The sequence below is a fragment of the Pan troglodytes genome, chromosome 13 (assembly GCF_028858775.2).
Source record: "Pan troglodytes isolate AG18354 chromosome 13, NHGRI_mPanTro3-v2.0_pri, whole genome shotgun sequence".
In the NCBI taxonomy this organism is placed as follows: Eukaryota; Metazoa; Chordata; class Mammalia; order Primates; family Hominidae; genus Pan; species Pan troglodytes.
Window position 1 is genome coordinate 140,422,993 of NC_072411.2, and position 18,014 is coordinate 140,441,006.

General features: G+C 53.3%; 1 protein-coding gene across 10 annotated transcripts in view; it reads right to left on the reverse strand.

The window, feature by feature from the left end:
* PER2 (period circadian regulator 2) overlaps nucleotides 1-18,014 on the reverse strand; it is a 55,155-nt gene that overhangs the window by 3,353 nt on the left and 33,788 nt on the right. For 5 of the 10 annotated variants that reach the window (XM_054679617.2, XM_054679615.2, XM_063790954.1 and 2 more), the window contains 13 exons: nucleotides 15,482-15,588; nucleotides 14,721-14,874; nucleotides 14,259-14,367; nucleotides 13,359-13,484; nucleotides 12,499-12,583; nucleotides 11,028-11,175; nucleotides 10,807-10,931; nucleotides 9,453-9,617; nucleotides 8,188-8,442; nucleotides 5,443-6,233; nucleotides 4,130-4,292; nucleotides 3,082-3,274; nucleotides 1,596-1,746 (listed from right to left, as the gene is read on the reverse strand). In XM_054679617.2, the coding sequence (XP_054535592.1) occupies nucleotides 1,596-1,746; nucleotides 3,082-3,274; nucleotides 4,130-4,292; nucleotides 5,443-6,233; nucleotides 8,188-8,442; nucleotides 9,453-9,617; nucleotides 10,807-10,931; nucleotides 11,028-11,175; nucleotides 12,499-12,583; nucleotides 13,359-13,484; nucleotides 14,259-14,367; nucleotides 14,721-14,874; nucleotides 15,482-15,588 (2,572 nt within the window). Of the gene's footprint in view, nucleotides 1-1,595; nucleotides 1,747-3,081; nucleotides 3,275-4,129; nucleotides 4,293-5,442; nucleotides 6,234-8,187; nucleotides 8,482-9,452; nucleotides 9,618-10,806; nucleotides 10,932-11,027; nucleotides 11,176-12,498; nucleotides 12,584-13,358; nucleotides 13,485-14,258; nucleotides 14,368-14,720; nucleotides 14,875-15,481; nucleotides 15,589-18,014 lie in introns of all 10 variants that reach the window. The other 5 variants (XM_016950826.4, XM_016950825.4, XM_016950828.3 and 2 more) reach the window with 2 other exon arrangements.

Consider the following 18,014-nt stretch of genomic DNA (forward strand, 5'->3'; position numbering starts at 1 on the left):
ACAGAAGCCCCCACCAGTATCTTACCATCAACATCAGGAACGACCCTGAGCTAGAAGTACCCAGCTAAGCCGCTCTCAAATTCCTGACCCAAAGAGACCGTGCAAGGTAATACAAGTTCATTGCTGAAGTCACTAAGCGTTGGGGCCATCTGCCATGCAGCAGTAGATTACTAATGCAGCAGCGGGTGGAAAACAGACTCTAAGGCAGCCAGGGTGAGCCACAGGTCTATTTCAGGAAAAAGGATTCCAAGCAAAGGGCTGGGCATGTGCGAAGATCCTGTGGCAGGGGCCTGCCAGGGCAGTCGGGGAAACAGCCAAGGGGCCAGTGTAGCTGGAGAGGAGGGAAGGAGAGGAGAAATGGGAGATGAGGTAGAAGATGTGGATAGGTGGTCAGATGTGTATGGCTTTGCAACCATTTATTCTGACTGAGGTGGCACAGTGCTGGCAGGGATCTGAACTGTCACCGGAGGTGACACAGGGAGCAGTGAGTGCAGCTTCGAGGCCACTCTGACATCCAGGGCTCATGCCATGGAAGCATCCTCATGGCTTGGACCTGTGTGGTGATGGGCTTCATCTACCTTCAAGGTTAAACCCAGACAATTTGCCAACCCACCAGCTGGGGCCTGAGAAGTAGAGCCCAGGATGCAGGGTGCAGGTGGGGAAAAGAGGTGCAGACACTGAGCCCGAGGGTGGGCAGGAGAGGAAGAGCCTGTGGGGAGGCCAAGAGGTCAGAGGGACAGCCTGAAGAGCACAGGGCCTGGAGACCAAGGGCAGCAAGAGCTCCCTGGAGAGAGCCGCTCACTGCTGCCAATGGTCCCTGGGACGAGGACTGAGAAGTGACACTGTGTTCGGCTGCTGGAGAACTTGAGACCTTGACAAGAGCAGCTTCCACGGTATGTGGGAGGGAGGGGTCGGCAGAGAGCAGGAGAGAGGGGCTGGAGTGCCCACAGGGCCGCTGGAAGGACACGTGCCTGAGAGCACGCCAGCAGGAACTTGTTTTTTCCACCATTATTTAATGTTCTCCAGGGACACTGAGGGTTTGTGACAGGAGAGGGTTTTTTTGGTAAAATAGAAAACAGAATTGAAAGAAAGAAAAAACAGATTTCAGCAAGTGACTGAGATTAGATTTTTCAGCCTTTTTGGAAACAACATTGAAAAGCCACTGGAGAAAAGTTCTTTGAAGTGGACCTAGTGCTGTGCCTTTAAAAACATAAACCTTTAATTTTAGAAATTTTTTTTTTTTTTTTTTGAGACGGAGTCTCGCTCTGTCGCCCAGGCTGGAGTGCAGTGGTGCCATCTCGGCTCCCTGCAAGCTCTGCCTCCGGGGTTCCCGCCATTCTCCTGCCTCAGCCTCCTGAGGAGCTGGGACTACAGGCGCCCGCCACCACGCCCGTGTTAGCCAGGATGGTCTCGATCTCCTGACCTCGTGATCCGCCCACCTAGGCCTCCCGAAGTGCTGGGATTACAGGCTTGAGCCACCGCGCCCAGCCTAATTTTAGAAGTTTTAAATTGACAGAAAAGTTGCAAAGACAGTAGAGAATCCCCAACACAGAGCCTTTTAGGGCCATATCAGAAATCGAGTCCCGTGAGCTTACTGCCACGTCGATGGCTGCGGGCAGGCCGCCCGTCTGCATCCACTGGTGGACCTCGCGCAGCTCCTGCTTCTGACTCTCCGTGAACCTGGGCTGGAGTTTCTGTAGGAGCTTCAGCTTCTCTCTGTCCTCCTTCAAAACCGCTTCTAAATTTCTTCGCAAGATATTTAGACATAGGTAAGCTTTCAAATGTCTTAAGGGTATCTATTTTTATTCTTTCAGAATAATGTAGTTTTAGATGATTTTAATGCAAATTTCCTTTTCTTTAAAAAAATTTTCATTTAAGGTAACTTAATCTCCCTAGTAAAGAACCCGTAGTTTTTCTATGAAAATGACGATTCTGGTCAAGATTTAATTTTTCTGTATTTTACAATAGGCCTGGGAGCTGCGTATCTGCAGGTGTAACCTTGTCCCCTGGGGCTCAGGTCCACACAGGCATGGTTCATCTGGGAGATTCTTGCCAGCAGGACGGCATTTCCCTGCCACTGGCCAGTGCTGGGCTGGACTACAGCTGCCCTGGAGATGGAGCCCCCATATCCACTAGCTGACCAGAGGACTTAGGGGTTTGATATGGTTTGGCTCTGTGTCCCCACCAAAATCTTATCTGGAACTGTAATACCCATGTGTTGAGGGAGGGACCTGGTGAGGGGGGACTGGATCATGGGGGCGGTTCCCCCACGCTGTCCTGGTGATAGTGAGTTGTAACGTGATCTGATGGCTTTATAAGTATTTGGCAGTTCCTCTTTCGCTTGTACTCTTTTCCTGCCACCTTGTGAAGAAGGTGCTTGCTTCTCCTCCCTTCCACCATGACTGTTAAGTTTCCTGAGGCTTCCCTGGCCCCGCAGGACTGTGAGTTAACTAAACCTCTTTCCTTTATAAATTACCCAATCTCAGGTATTTCTTTACAGCAGTGTGGAAACAGACTTACACAGGGTTCATTTTTCCTTCCTTTCTTTCCTCCCAGCTTCCCATGCCAAGCGGGTGCTCCGCAGGGGAAGGGACCACATGCAGTTCCCTATGGCAGCCTGATGTGGACACAGAGCCCCGGGTCACTGCAGAGCAGCCCGCTCCCTGGGCTGGTCACCTACCTTGACACTTGGTTCCTTCAAGTCTAAGTCAGACAGCCAGACACACTCCATTTACCTCACAGGGTTACTGGGCAACAAAGCAAGAGATGCTGGCACCAATGCTTTGTGAAAATTGAGCGTGGCACTGTGAAGGAGGCACCAGAAGCCTGTCTTCCTCGAAGGCTGTAGGGTGTGAATCCACATGGCCCCGGCTTATCCTGGCCACACTGCAGGGCCAGGGCCACCCTGTACTAGCCTGGCAGAATTGTCCAGAGGGAAGCCTGCTTCTCTGCTGCACTCAACTAAATCTAAGTCTTTCAGAGGGGCGTCCCGCCCCATCTGAATGACCTTGACCTTGTTGTTTCTGGGAACTCCTGAACCCCATCCCTCCCCAGGTGCCTAGGAAAACGCTGGGTGGTTACCGGGAAGGCAGCTGGTACGTCATCATGACGCTGCTGTCCGCATCTGCCATCAGCAGCCAGATGGGATCCTGCAGGACGCACTTAATGAAATGCTCACTTTCTTCCATACCAGTGTTCATTTTTGCTTTGTGATTATTCTCTGAGGAGTCAATGCTTCCAAAATATTTGCTGGTATGACTTGTGTCACTACTGCCTTTAAAAACAAAAAACGTGGTGCGTCAAAACATTGACATATGAAATTAAACCTTGCATAATGTGCTTCCTCAAAGTCAGAATGATTTGAGAGAGCCCAGTGCCTTCTTAGGTATTGGGTATCTATGCCGGTGCATGTTCCCCTTCTCTCCCACTTCTTGAATGCTCTGGGTAATTAGGAAACAGGATCTCTGCTAGTGCCATGCAGGCGATTCTTTCCTGTGAAGCCCTGAGCAGCTCAGGTGGAGCTGCGTGTTAGAAGCCTTGACCTTCTCTCCCAAGCTCGCACCATCTCCACTCATGTGGACCACAGGGCACTGCAGTTTCCCACAAGGGGAGGCAGCTGGCCTGGAGCGCTCCCTAGCCAGCCTCACCTGTGCAGCAGGCCTGCGAAGGGAGGCGAGGTGAAAGCTCACTCCAGAGAAGTAGGGGAGCTTCAATTTTGTGGAGAGTGTGTACATTTCTGGTGCCTGAGATTCCAGATCACATGTGAAAGATCCCAGCGGGTAGAGGCTTGCAGGTGCTCCATACCCTCAGTTCACACAAGTGGAACTAAAGCAGGAAGGCAAACCACTATCTGGGGAGTCAGAGGGCTGGTCCCACAAGGAGCCAGGGTGTGAGGCCTGTAGGCACTGAAATCAGAAGCAAACAGGGAGGATGTGGAATTCTGACTAGCTAGGGCCGGCCATGCTGAACAGGGAGAGTGTGTCTGTGTGGGTGTCTGCATGGGCTCTGACAGCTGCTTGGGGAGTGCCGGTGATCCCTGTTCTCAGCACAGAAGCCGGCCTGCGACTCTGGAGCAGTGCATCCTGCAGGAACCTCCCAAGTGCCTAACACCCCGCCAGGGCCAACATACCTGCCCCACTCGGGGAGGCGTCGCAGCCCAGTGAGCCAGAGCCCAGAGACTCCGAAGCAGCAGAGCCCGAGGCTGAGCAGAGGTCCTCATTCAGCAGGAGGTTTAGGAGGCCGCTTGACGTGGAAAGGGCGTCACTGTTCTGTGTGTCTGAGGGTTCATCACGCTTTAGGGACAGGAAGCAGATACTGCTGTTCAGGGGCTCAGTCAGGACACAGCATATGCAGCGGGGTGGGGGTGGGGGGCATGAGTGGGGTGAGGGTGGAGGGGTGCTGTGGAGCGGCTGCAAGGTTCACGGCCAGGGATGGCCTAACGAGCAGACCACGCATCACCACCAGGCCTACGGTGCAGATTCCACTGATGCTCTATGGATGCCGTCTAGTTACATTTAATTTTCGGAGAGTCACATGGAAGACGGCAATACCTGGGCTCCAGGGGGGAAAGCCTCAGGCTGCTCCTTGGCCACAGCCCCCTCCTCACATGCAGCAGACATGGATGGGGAAAACGCCTCTCACAGCACCCGGTGTGGGGGCTGCCTTGGGAGTGAGGGCGGGGCCTGGCCTGGGGAGCATCCCTGACCCTCCTCTCCTTGGAAACCCAGACTGCAGGCCCAGGACTCCAGAAGCAGGAGCCCGGAGGTGGCAGGAGGACTGGGAGAAGCTCCATAGATCTACATGCTTGCACTTCCTCACCCGGGAGCCCTAGGTCCTCTGGCCAAGGCAGGGAATCGCCTGAGGCCTACGGACTGCACTGCTGCTGGCGTTCCCACACACTTGAGCTTGTTCAGAAACACAAGTGTTTAACTGCAAATACAACTACCGTTTCATTAACTGGTTAAGAATCCCACACAGTGTCCCTACGCCTGCGGAGGATGGAAACTGAGGTCACGCTGGTTTTAGGGCTGTGTCCCCCTCCTTCTCCGCCTTCACCGGGGCCACCTGAGCCAGGCTCTGGCGCCACACCCTGAGGAGCCCTGGCTCTGGTATTTAACCTGACTGTGCTTTATCTTTGAAGCGTCATTTAAAAATTCGAAGCCCATAAATACTGTCAAGTCACATGCTGCTTTCTGGAGTCTGTATCACAATCTCTCCTCCTTCATTCAGATTCCACGACAATAAAAGGCTTCGAATAATCTACTCTGATAGGATTAAGTGGGAAGCATGAATTTCTGGCACACACATTCATGGCAAAACCTACAGGGTTTGGTGGAAACCTCGATCGTGTAACCCCCATGTCTGAACTGAGGATGTGCGGCCGGCCTGCCAGGTGTGCTGTTTGCTGCCTGCTTTGGGGAAAGAGCATCAGAAAATCCTTACGGTCAGAGGCGCCTTCGGCTGCTGGTCCCGAGAAGTGCCAGGTTTGCAGTCCGCCCCTACAGCTGCTGTCTCTGTGGCCCCTGTGGTCCCCATGGCTCCAGTGCCACCCTCAGGGGCTTCCTCCAGCTGCAGCAGGTTGAGCTGCAGGGGCGAGCTGCTGCGGGACTGAAAGAGCGGTGGGGAGGCCCTACCCATGGCCGATGGTGGGGTGGCCTGGGTGGCTGGACAAGCACATGGCTGTCTGGGGATCGAGGTCCGGCTGGGGAACTCAGGCTGTGAGGCAGAGGCCATCTCGGATGTGAGTGTGGGGTGGCTCGGAAACTGAGGCTGGCTGGGGAAGAAGGCCTGGGGCAGGTTTGGGGTCCCCGAGGGGAAGGAATAACTGGGTAGCATGAATGCCATGACAGGCGCCAAAGGGGCAGGGAAAGGTGGGGGCTGGACTGCAAACTGGTGCTGGAGGTCCACGGGCACAGCAGGCACTGTGAAGCTGGCGTGGGGAGGTGCCGGGGGTGCTGCCACAGTCCCTGGCGCTGGAAACACGGGCAGTGAATAAGCTGCTGGCACTGGGGCGGGAAAGGGCACGGCTGGGCAGCTGGACTGGGACGTGTCTGAGGGTGACCAGGCTGTGGCGTTCAAGCCCACCAGCGGGGGCCGGGCGGACACGGGCCCCCCAGATCCAGTGCTCTCAGATGAGTCTCGAGGTTTGACCCGCTTGGACTTCAATTTTCTGTTCTTTCCTGTTTTTTTCCAAGGTGAATCTATTCCGGAAGTATTTCTTAGTCCAGGGGCAGCTAATGCAGAAAAACAAATACTCGGAGTTAAAATTTTAACTCCAAATTTGAAGACACCTCTTTGTTCAACAGTCCTGGGTTTCCAAATGCTGGCCCAGGGCCTGCCTGGTCCACCGAGCGGTTTTCCCTGATCCTCAGTGAAGTGAGAAAAATCAGGGCAAAACATCAGGTTTTTCCATAAAACTAAATTGAATCAACTTAAATTACAAGCTCTTAATTGCAGGACACATTCCTTATTTTCTTCTGGTATTAAATGTCCTTTCTTTTATGAAATGCTAATATGATAAGTGGTAATACAAAGTTCTATTTGTTAAATAAATACACTAAAAAGCTGTCATGTCTCTGCTGTTCCCCAGTATTTGGGGGAAAAATTGGTTAGTGAAATCTGAACGGGAGAGCCACTGACCTCCTCTATTTTTCAATTTATAAGCACTGTCACTACTGTTCCTTAAAAACGGATGTTTCCTCTTTCACCTGTCAAACAGCCTGAGCAAGATCAAAGGGGAGCACTGCCTTGCAACCAAATTCTTCCTCTGCAATAACAAGTGCTGCTGAGTAAGGCATTCTTCAGGAAGATGGAGGGACTCAACTGGTAAAGGAGGGACTCTGGGTATGTCCCCATGGCCTCCCTGGGGAGTGGAAGGGGGATCCAGGGAACTTTGGTTTTCCTCTCACATCACGCGGAGTGACTTGGGGCTCTTGCAGCAGGTGTCTGGGACATCTGTCAGCTGTGCCAAGGCAGTCCCATGCCTTTGGGATGTGCTGAAGGGAAATGGGCTAGTCCAAGGCAAACTCCTATGTAAATGGAGGTTTTGCAATTCAGCCTCTCTATCTGGTGTTCTTCTCACAAGAAATCTGTCCCCTGGTGGGAACAGTGGCTAAAGCACTGGGTTCCTGGGATATCATGTCTGGGTCTGGCAGGGCTGCCCTAGACAGCTCTGTAGTCTGTGCACTGCATAAGGCTACAGAGTTGTCTAGGGGGCAAGCAAGAGTGGGAACTCTGCACTAGGCTGGTCCCATGGGGTGGGTCTGCTCATGGCCATGGAGTACACCTTTTTCTAATTTCTACAGAGGTTCTCTACGGGCTGGCAGTAACTCCTGAATCTGGGGAAGAAGGAGAGAAAGGAAAGAGTGGAGAAGACATAATCCTCAAGGAAGCTGTGGGCTTAACTTCTTACACATTTCCCTTGGTGCGTCTGCCCAGAGACCCGGGGGAGCTGGGTCCTTGTGGTGAGTAGCTTCCTGGGCTCACTGGCTCTGATCCCTGTGCCAGTGTCCCAGGGGGGAGGGAAGAGGCAGCATCTCTAACAAGTGTCTGGGGGTATGGGAAGGAACTGGGGGATCAGGAGCCAGACTTCTGGGCCAGGAAAGGGGTGAAGAAGCTCATCTATTTTACTTCATCCCTTGACCTTCAACCCCCCAAGTGGCACCTGGCCTACAGAGCAGCTTCCCACACCATGACCATGGACTCTGCCTGACTTTGGAGTCCAAAGCCCAGCCCTGAGGCTGGCCCAGTCAGGAGGGTGCATCTCCTGGGGAGAAGGGCACCAGAAATGGTACATCCCTCCTTCCTCATGTGCCCAGCACTACATGCCCACTATCTTGAGGTCGAATTCGCTGATTCTCTGGAGGTCCCGTCCAGGTGGGGCCCCTGCCCACATGGTTACTCAGGCAAGAAATGTGGACATGGCAGCACTGCCCTGCCATGGTTCTTCCCTCCTCGGGCACTAGCCTGGGACTATTCCCCAGGGAATGCAAGCTGACATCCTGAGAGCACTCCCCCAGTGGGAAGTTCTACAGAAACAGATGGCGTTGCCAGGGAAGTTCCAACAGCTGTCTTATATGTTAATGCTTCTGAAACTGGACACATTTCACATTTTGAAACCAGCACTGGACTCAGTACCAACAGGAATAAAGTTTTTTAAAACGCACTTTTAATTCGGGTATCACTTACTTCGTTCACTTGGCTGCCCCTTGGATCTTTCTTGCAAGTAGTAATGGCAGTGGGACTGGAAAATGCTGAGTTTTCTTATTTCTTTGAACTTCTGCAGGAAGCTCTGCTCCTCCTTCTGTGTGTGTGCAGCGAGTACCTCCTTGGTGAGGCCCAGCTTCTTGAAGGGCTCCTTCTCTTGGCTGAGACCACAGGCCAGGGCAGGGCCCGCCAGGCAGTCCAGGGATTCTGGCCCACTCGCAGCATCTTCCACCATCTCTGTAACACAAGAACCCAGGGCTCTGGTCCACACGTGCCCTGTTTATTATTTTAAGGCCACACTATATTCACGAACAAGACAAATCATTCACGTATAAAGTAATTTCATGATGTCTTGTGGCATGAGGATGAGACTCACAGTGTTTTCATTTAGCTTTCTGGGAAAGTTCATGGCAAAAGGCAAGAAGCAGAACAGGACAGCCCTGACAGCCAGGTGCTCAGGAACCTGGGGCTGAACAAACGGAAATGTGGGGAACCTTGGGCTTCAGCTCTGCTGCTGAAGATATCCCTGGGCTGTCCTTAGCTTTCAGAACACCAGAAACTTGGATCAACGTGCTGAGTCTTTCCGGGTTTGGGACCAGGCATGGTGATAGATGGGACCCTATGGGCCCATGGGGCAGACAGGACAAGGGACAGGCAGGGCCACTGATCATCCTGAAAGGGAGGGCTTGGGGACTGGATCTTGGACATACACTTTTTCCTTATCATTTCCCTCTTCTTAGTAAAGAACAAATTCAGGATTCATTTTAATCATAATATTCTAAAGAATAAGAACACTCAGCCACCAATGCGCTCGTTGTAAATCTGTTTACCACCTGTACTGGCTCCTGTCCACAAACAGGGAGGGCTAACGGTCGCACCTTCTGCTGGGCAGAGGAAAGAACCCCAGGCCCGCCCAGGGAAGAGGGAGGTGGGGCCTCGCTCCCAGTGCTCTCCGCACCCATTAAAGGGGTAAGATCTTGCACCACAATCAACCCTCCTGCGTTGATGCCAGAACAGACAACTGCCACTGGAGGGCACCACAGGGCAGCAGGGACCTGGACAGGTTGCTGCCTGGGCCCTGGCTGGCCGCACTCCACCCTGCATTTTACGTAACTGGATTTCCTGAAACGCCCCCTATCGGGCTATGGTGGAGTTCTTCTGCACTTAGAAAAATTTAAGATGGCAAACTTCTTGTTTTCATGGTTAAAAATCAAACTGCTCTCTGATCCAAGAGCCCATGGTCATACCTAACTCCGGCTGCGGCTTCTTGTCTCCCACATGGACGATGGTGCTGCTGTAGCTGCACTGGCTGGTGAGCGACGCCACACTCTCTGCCTTGCCCGGCAGTGCCAGCGAGGTCAGGTGCGTGCCTACTCCCGTGCGGCTGTTCACCCTGGAGGGCGGCTCTGCCTCTTCATGGGAGGAAGGGGGAACAAACATTAGCGTGTCATTACAATGCACTGTGCAGATGAGAAACCGACACCCAAGTGCCCATACAGCTTCCACACCAGGGTGCATACAACCCATCCCATCCCATCCCACAGATGCTCTGGCCCAGGCATGGGGTGATTTGTCCCCAGTGTTTATTCATAGGAGAATAGTGGAAAAGAGAAAGTTCTGAAATGGGAGCAGTTACACACTTAAATCCTGAGGCCTCTGCAGGGAGGCGCAGCAGCTTGGCAGCTGCAGGGCACGCTTGGTGAGGGGCTCTTGCCTGCAGCCAGGCAGCCCTTCTGCAGGCCTGTGGGGAGGGGCTTTCCGACAGTCAGGAGCCAACCATAATCCGGGATACCCTGTTTCTTTCTTTTTTCTTTTTTGAGATGGAGTCTCGCTCTGTCACCCAGGCTGGAGTGCAGTGATGCAATCTTGGCTCACTGCAACCTCCGCCTGCCAGGTTCAAGCGATTCTCCTGACTCAGCCTCCCAAGTAGCTGGGATTACAGGCATGCACCATGATGCCTGGCTAATTTTTGTATTTTTAGTAGAAATGGGGTTTCACCATGTTGGCCAGGCTGGTCTCGAACTCCTGACCTCAAGTGATCCACCCACCTCGGCCTCCCAAAGTGCTGGGATTACAGGCGTGAGCCACCGCGCCCAGCTGAGGTACCATTTCTAATCCTGGTGGTGAACATCAGCAACACTGACAGCGTTGTGTTAAGCAGCCTGGGATTTAATGTGATTTATGGGGCATGTTAACATTCAGGCCAAGGGCCCCTCTGAGACACACTGGAAAGAGGGCCTGCCCTAGACTGACAACTTGAGACCAGTGTGGCTGCATGAGGGGGTCAGCAGACGGCCCCTCAGTGTGGCCGCATGAAGGGGACCAGGAGATGTCCCTGCAGTGTGGCTGCATGAGGGGGGTCAGGGGACGGCCCCAGGCCTCCAGTAGCCCCACTGCGTTCCTGTTCTCAAAGCCAAGGCTCTGACAGAACCATCTTTGCCTCTAGTTCCTAAGAAGGGTGCTGACTTTTGAACTACTTTCATCATTTGAAAAACAGCCTACACCCTTACACTGTGTCCACAGAAGCCATGGGGACGTCTGACTCTACTCCAGAGGATTTACATTATTTCACATGTACATGGCTCTACACAGATTAGATACCTCCAGCGTGTGGCCCTGGGCTGACTGTGGCCTTCCGCTTATCACTGGACCTTAGCGCTGGGACGTTTGCTGGGAACTCGCATTTCCTCTTCAGGGTGGCAGCCTCATTGCAGCTCTCCAAGTACCTGTGTGAAAGGCATGAACCACTGGTGAGGCCACACAACCTGAGAGGAGGGAAGGTGTGTGAGATGGTGGAGACTCGGCTGGAAATGCCGGCATACCTGATGACGCTGTCCAAGCAGCTGATCTGCTGGTAGGAGCAGGTGGGCTGGTTCTTGCAGGCCAACTCCTCGGGGAAGCTGACCCCCAGGCTGTCCTTTTCCATGGCAGGGACAGCTTTCTTCTCAGCTGGGGGATTAGTTTGCATTTCTGAAGGAATGGCAAAATTGTTCTTTCATTCATTTTTCTCCCAAAGAAAATGCTGTGTATTTAGAAAGCATTTTCGTTCCACCTGAAGACAGGGCTGGGGACTCAGAATCTGCTTCATGAGTATGGAAGCCTGGGGACAGCCTGGCATCTGGCAGCCCTGTGGGCACGAGCACCACAGTGCCGTCCACAGAGAGACTTGGCGGGGAGCTGCTGCCCAGGCTGGTGTCTGCTTCTCTCTGGGGTCTAGGCTGTCCCCAGGGGTCAGGGACTCAGCAGTGGGAGACAGCAGTTCTCATTTGAACTCTTAAACTTTCAGGGCCAATGAGAGCCCACGTACTTTATGCTCCTCCTGGGCCAGGCCAGTGTTTTCAAGGTGATCCCTGCTAGTAACAATTATGATGGCAACTGCCTGCTCACTGTGCTGCAGATTCGACTCTTGCCCCAACGACATTCATCACATGCCTGTCCCCTAGGGACCCTCAAGCAAAGAGCTGTGTCCAGCTCATTAGTGTGTCCCCAACACCCAGCACAGAGTCCAGCAGGCAGCATGTCCACCAACACATCCCCAAGGCCAAAAGTCCTAGCGGTGTCTGGCCAGAGTGTTCCCCACAGGAGGCTTCGGCCTGAGCACAGAGAATGAGCAAGGGCCCACCAGGGGGAGGGGACTGGGATGCATGCATGTGTGCACACGTGTCTGTGTGCATGCTGTGTGAGAAATACATGCGGGACAGAGGAGCAGCATGAATCTGAACCCGCGCATGACACTGTGAAGCTGCCTGGGAAGTGTGGCGCTGTGGTAGGAAAGGGCTGCTGCAGTGGGGGTGGGTCGGCAGCCCCTGGGTGGTACTCCCACTTCAGACAGGTTTGGTTTGAGTGTATGTCGATGCTGGGCAAACCGTTGGCAGTTGTGTGTGTGTGTGAGTGAAGGGTTTGCAAGTGTAAACCCACAGCCATACAGCTACTCTGTACAGCAAGAACAAGCGGCCCAGGCCGTGGCTCCCAGGCACACCCTGCTGGCAGGCCAGGGTGCAGGAAGGCACACTGGTCACAGCTCCCCAGGTCTGCACACCTAGCCACACCCCGCCAGGCCTGCAGGGCATCAGGTGCCCAGTGTGGACATCAGTGCCTGCACTGGCTGAGTGCAGGACTGGGCTGCTCTCGCCTCTTGGAAGCTGCAGACTGTGCTGAACGCAGAAGGGGGTGTGACACGGCTACAAGGTAGACTCCCTGCCAGCCAGAGTCAGCATTTAACCCAGGTTCCCTCTTCTCATGTGGCCATACTCTAGTTTCAGTAAGGAAATGCTGAATATTTTTTTTTTTTACCTGCAACGGATTTTTTCTTTTGTTCTCCAGATTCATGAGAATAATGACTTCTATTTTTGGTCTTGTTACCATTTTTACAAATTTCCTTGAAGAAAAACAAAATGAACACGTTATTCATTCTAGGAGACCTCCTTCAGTCTGTCTGGCAAAGTGAGAACAGAGGATGGCTGAAATAATTTCAGCAACACAGAAGGAAACTGTGAATGAGCAATCTGACAGGTGTAGAGCTAGATAAAACCTATTTGATGATCCTAAAGAATAAAAAATAAAGCAAAACGGCACATTACATTTTTTTTTTTTTTTTTTTTAGACAGAGTCTTGCTCTGTCACCCAGGCTGGAGTGCAGTGGCGCAATCTTGTCTCTCCGCAACCTCTGCCTCCCGGGTTCAAGCCATTCTCCTGCCTCAGCCTCCCGAGTAGCTGGGATTACAGGGGTGCGCCACCATGCAAGGCAATTTTTGTATTTTTAGTAGAGACGGGGTTTCACCACCTTGCCCAGGCTGTTCTTGAACTCCTGACCTTAGGTGATCCGCCTGCCTCGGCCTTCCAAAGTGCTGGGATTACAGGCGTGAATCACCGCACCCAGCCCACATTTTCTTCTTTCTATCTTAGTTAAATCTTCACTTTTGCTTGTTTTGTCTGTTTTAAATAATTTTCAACCAACACTTAGCTATGGTTTCTAGCTCTTTCAACTCTTAAGAGATTAAAAAGTCCCAAGTGGACAAAGTTTAGAAAGGAAGCAGCAACAGCTGCGATCATGAAGCCCCTCCTAACTGCCAAAGGTTGTCTTGAGTGTGCTTTTTAACTCTGGAGGGACATCCACAAACTCATTTTCTCAGGGAGAATGGAAGGAGACGTACGGCTCTCCTCCGGCGTGAGTCCTCATGGCCGTTGCTGTCGCTGGAGGAGGTCTGGCTCATAAGGTGCTCGTGGGACCCGTTGCTGCCCAGACTCCCGTAGCCGCTGGAGCCGCTGTGGGGGACGGGCTGGGGAGACAGCAGACAGCGCTACAGACACAGCCAGGGCTGCTGAGCTACGCATGTGGCCCCCTGCCAACACACCCTGTTTCACAGAGAGGATGGCGACCCGCCTAAGGCTACATGGCAGAGACCAGGGGAGCTGAGGTTTGAACCCCAGGGTCAGCTCCAGAGGTAGACTCCTGGCCTCCAGCCGCGGTGCCCCGACCCAGACATGCAGTCACCGAGGAGACGGCACCAAAGGAATGTGTCCAACCCGCTCATCAACGCATGGCTGCAGCCAGCCACGCCTCTGTGGACGGGTTTAAAACAAACAAGATGCGATGACAGCTTCACTCCACAGTCTCCGGGAACTGACAGGCAGGCGCCTACTCAGGTGTGGGGTTGACTGCAGTGGGCCTGATTTTTTTAGGGACCTTGAGTACAATGTCCCTCCCCTAAGTCCCACTGCTCTGGATTAGAATGAGCCCCCGCACCACTGAGAGGTCACTCTGGAACTATGCAGCCTGTGTCAGAGCACGGGGTCTGCACACGTCCTTCAGCTACTCACTCAGGGCTGCAGTTCAGACAAGGTCGAATGCAAGGCTGGAGAGAGCCAAGGGTACTATGGACTGTCTCGGACTAGCACAGTCTATGCCCAAACTGTCCCCTGGGGGATGTTCAGAGAATGACAGATGAAGCTGTCTGAGTGGGTGTGCCAGGACCAGGGTTCGGAGCCTATGTCCTCTGCAGGGGGCTCTCAGGCTGCTACCCGGGAGGAGGGCATGTAGGCACCACACCCACCTGCAGCAGGAGCCGGTGGATCTGCTCTGTGAGCTCCTGAATGCTGGGGTGCAGGGCCTTCTCCTCTGTGCAGGGGTGGGCTGCAAACACGTCCTCATTCAAAGGGCCCCTGCGTGGTTTTAATTCATCTTGTTAGATGGGGCCCCACAGGAGGACCTCTCTGGCGTGACTGTATAGCCACTACATGCTGCCTGCCTGGGTGGGCCCTCTGCCTCTCCCCTGCAGCCCCCCAGGCTGCTGCCTGTCCACTCCCTACTCTGCTTGAATGAGGTCCCTCCCACTTGGGGGCAGAGGACAGGTCACCCCTGCCTACCAGTCTGGGGCTCCAGATTGGTGGCAGGAGGCAAGGTTTCGGTCTTGGCCTCTCAGCCCCTCCCTATGCCATCTGTTGCTGGGAGGTGAGGACAGCCCAAGACCCCCGCCCAAGACCCCTGAGCCACCTCGGGCCCTTGGAGCACTCACACCCTGACTTTGTGCCTCCCAATGATGAAGGAGATTTTCCTGCTCCATGGGTTGATGAAGCTGGACCAGCTGGTGTCCAGCGTGATGTACTCTCCGTTCCGGGCGCGAAACCGAATGGGAGAATAGTCGAAAGGCTGCCCGCCTGACTGGAGGACTAGGAGAGCAAAAGCCAGCATTCAGGGGAAAAGGGGAGCAAACAGGATTTATAGTAGAAAGAGACAAGTCAAGATTCACTCAGGCCCGGGATCATTTGCAAACTGTAGGGGTATGAACACTTCTTCAAAGCCACTGCTTTCAACCTCCCGTTTTTGCTGTAGATTACCAGGAGGCTGTTTCCAGCAGGAGCTGTTTCATCCCATGTTTCACCTCTGCTAGTGTCACTTGCATCTATGAGGGCTGGGCTTGGTGAGGACATGCACTGCGCACTCCCCTGGCCTGGTGAGAACCTTCCTAGCCACAGATGAACTGGTCTCCCCTCCTCCCATGCGCCACTGAAGCCAACAGTAAACATGAGATGCTACGGACTCAGGCCACGGACTGAGAAACAACTGGCCCCAAAGGAACTCACATGAGTTTACCCCTCTCTCTCAACTCCACTGGGCACTGCAGTGCCAGGAGGGAGGCGGCGAGGCGGGCGTCTACCACCTGCTTGTCCTTAGCTGATCTGACCTGTCAGAGCTAGACTGGTCCCAAGCAGCAGCCCCAAGGACACACGAACTTCCGCCAAACACTTCAGGATGTACCATGAAAAGGGGACCTACTCTTTTTGTGGATGGCCAGCATCAAGGGCCTGTCACTAGGGTGGAGCTGCACGAGCACTGGGGTTTCAATCAGGTCCTGAGGTAGGTAGCCCAGGAGAGGGACCGCCCTGGAAGGCAAGCAGACACACGCTAGGATTGGCATCCAAACAGCGGAGGAGATTGTCACTAAGAACCATCTTATTCCCTGGAAAGAGAAGATACACTCCAAACCCCACCCCCTCCCCCACCCCCGGAGATCAAAAGTTGGACTAACAGAACCAGCTAGACTTTTAATCAATAGCAAACGAAGGTTCACTGTCCAGGACGCTGAAGGAGGCTCCCTGTGCTGGGGCCTGAGTGCTTCAGCTCTGCGTTTCACCTCCCGAGAGATAAGTCATGATCATGCTTTTGTTTTCTTCCTTCCAGCATCTTTTTCTTTTTCAGTGTCATTCATTAGTTTGGCCACATGTGACCTGGCATGGATTTTTGCTTAACAAGTTTTGCCTGGGCCTCGGAAAACCCTTTGTATGTGCTTCTTTTCCAGCCTGGTCTCGTGTGACTTTGGCCTCAACATCCAGTTGGTTTACTGTGGCTTCTTTGGAGTCTCGGTGGCTGGCTGGGCCTCTGCCCTTTGCGCTCATGCCTCCTCCCGGAGCTGTGGCTTTGCTCCATGGCAGGACGGAGCTGAACTTCAGCAGCACCTTCTGCTTCTGTTTGTGTCCAGCGCCCTCTGCCGGCTCCACCGACCATTTCTTCTCCCGATCTGCCTCTTAACACTTGTTGCATCCAAACCAATGTTTCCTCAAACTCTGCTGCCTGTGTAGAAGGATTTTCCCTGTGAATCTTTAGACCATGGTGCAGAACTTTCTCAAGGGCCTGGCGTTATTCTTTGATTTCCTCCTTCTTGTCTGAGGCTCTCTCTTCAGGCCTCATGTTTTCCTTTGGACAGGATATACAGAATGTTGCTGGCATCCGTCCCATCAAGGCCTTGCTGAAGGAGGAAGAAGAGGAAGGAAGAGGAGAGGAGTGGGGGAACAGGAAGGAAAAAGAGGGGGAGGAGGAAGAGGAGGGAGCAGAAAGGGGGTGGAGGGTGAAAAGAAGGAGGGGAGGAGGAGGGGGAGCCCTGGCTGGCCTTGGGCTTTGTGAGCCAGGCCACACATAAGGCTTCATCAAGGAGAGCTTGGCCCATCATGCCAGGTGAACCTGTCTGCCAACCTCCCTGCACAGGGCTGAGCTGGACACCAAGTTGGCATGGGAGTGGGTTAGAGACAGTTCTCAGATCTCTGAAGGAAGAAAAGTCTTCCGAGGCTGCTTTACATATACGGCCCCAGGCCCTGCCCTCCAAGATCCTGGTTCCACAGGGCAGGGTGGTGTCCAGAAGCCTGCATCTGCAAACTGGCTCTGCCCCAGGCAGCCCCACGGACACACCTGAGCCACCTGGAGCTGGAAGTGACAGATCCCTTTTTACCCATAGAGCCTCCCCAGGAAGCTGTGTGGCCCTGACTCCAAGGATGGGGGCCTGTGTCCCTGGGCCAAGAGTAGAGGAGGGAGAGGTCTTGATCCTCCAGCTTCTAGGTGACCTGGTTCATTTTAGGAACCCAGCACACTGGCGCTTCTTGGTCCACTTCCTGTGGTATCTTCTGAGGTCACTTTTCGGTGACTACTGCCAGTGGCCCACACATTTTTTTTCTTTCTTTTTATTTTTTTGAGACAGGGTCTTTTGCTGTGACCTAGGCTGGAGTGCAGTGGTGCAATCATAGCTCACCGTAGCCTTGAACTCCTAGGCTCAGTGATCCCCCTGCCTCAGCCTCTGAGTAGCTGGGACCACAGGTGCACAACACCACACCCAGCTAATTTTTATTTTATTTTGCAGAGACAGGGTCTTGCTACGTTTTGAACTCCTGGTTTCAAACAGGCTGGTTTCAGACTCCTGGCCTCAAGTGATGCTCCTATCTCAGCTTCTCAGAGGGCTAGGATTATAAGTGTGAGCCACTGCACCTAGCCGGCCCAAGTGTTTTTGGAGTCTTCATGCATTTGTGGAGGAGCTGGGAGAAGATGCATGGTGGGGGCAGAAGCCACTCAGAACATGGGTGCTCCCAAATCTCACTGGGACTGTTCACACCTGCTACAGCACCCTGACGGGGAGACCCAGAGAGAGGGACCCAAGTGGGGCTCTGAGGCATGGAGAAAATCCTGTCCCCTGGAGAAGCCTCTAGCACACAGGCTGGAAGATAGACTTCTGCTGGGATCCAGCCAATGGCATCTCCGGCTTCCACCCTGACACTGGTCCCAGGCAACAGCGCCTCTGTCTGGACCATTACCTACTCCGAATGGGTTTATATGGGAGAATTAAGACAGGCTCAATTAGATCAACAGCTCTCCAGAAAGCCTCAATTACACCATGTGCATATCTTAGGAAGTTTTCAATGTAATTCCATAATTATTTCATTGCCTGTATATAATTATATGTTTTTGTCCATTATCATGTAATTATAAAACCAAGATGCAGTCTTGGCTTTGGCTAAATAGCTTTTATATCAAAAACATGAAAAAG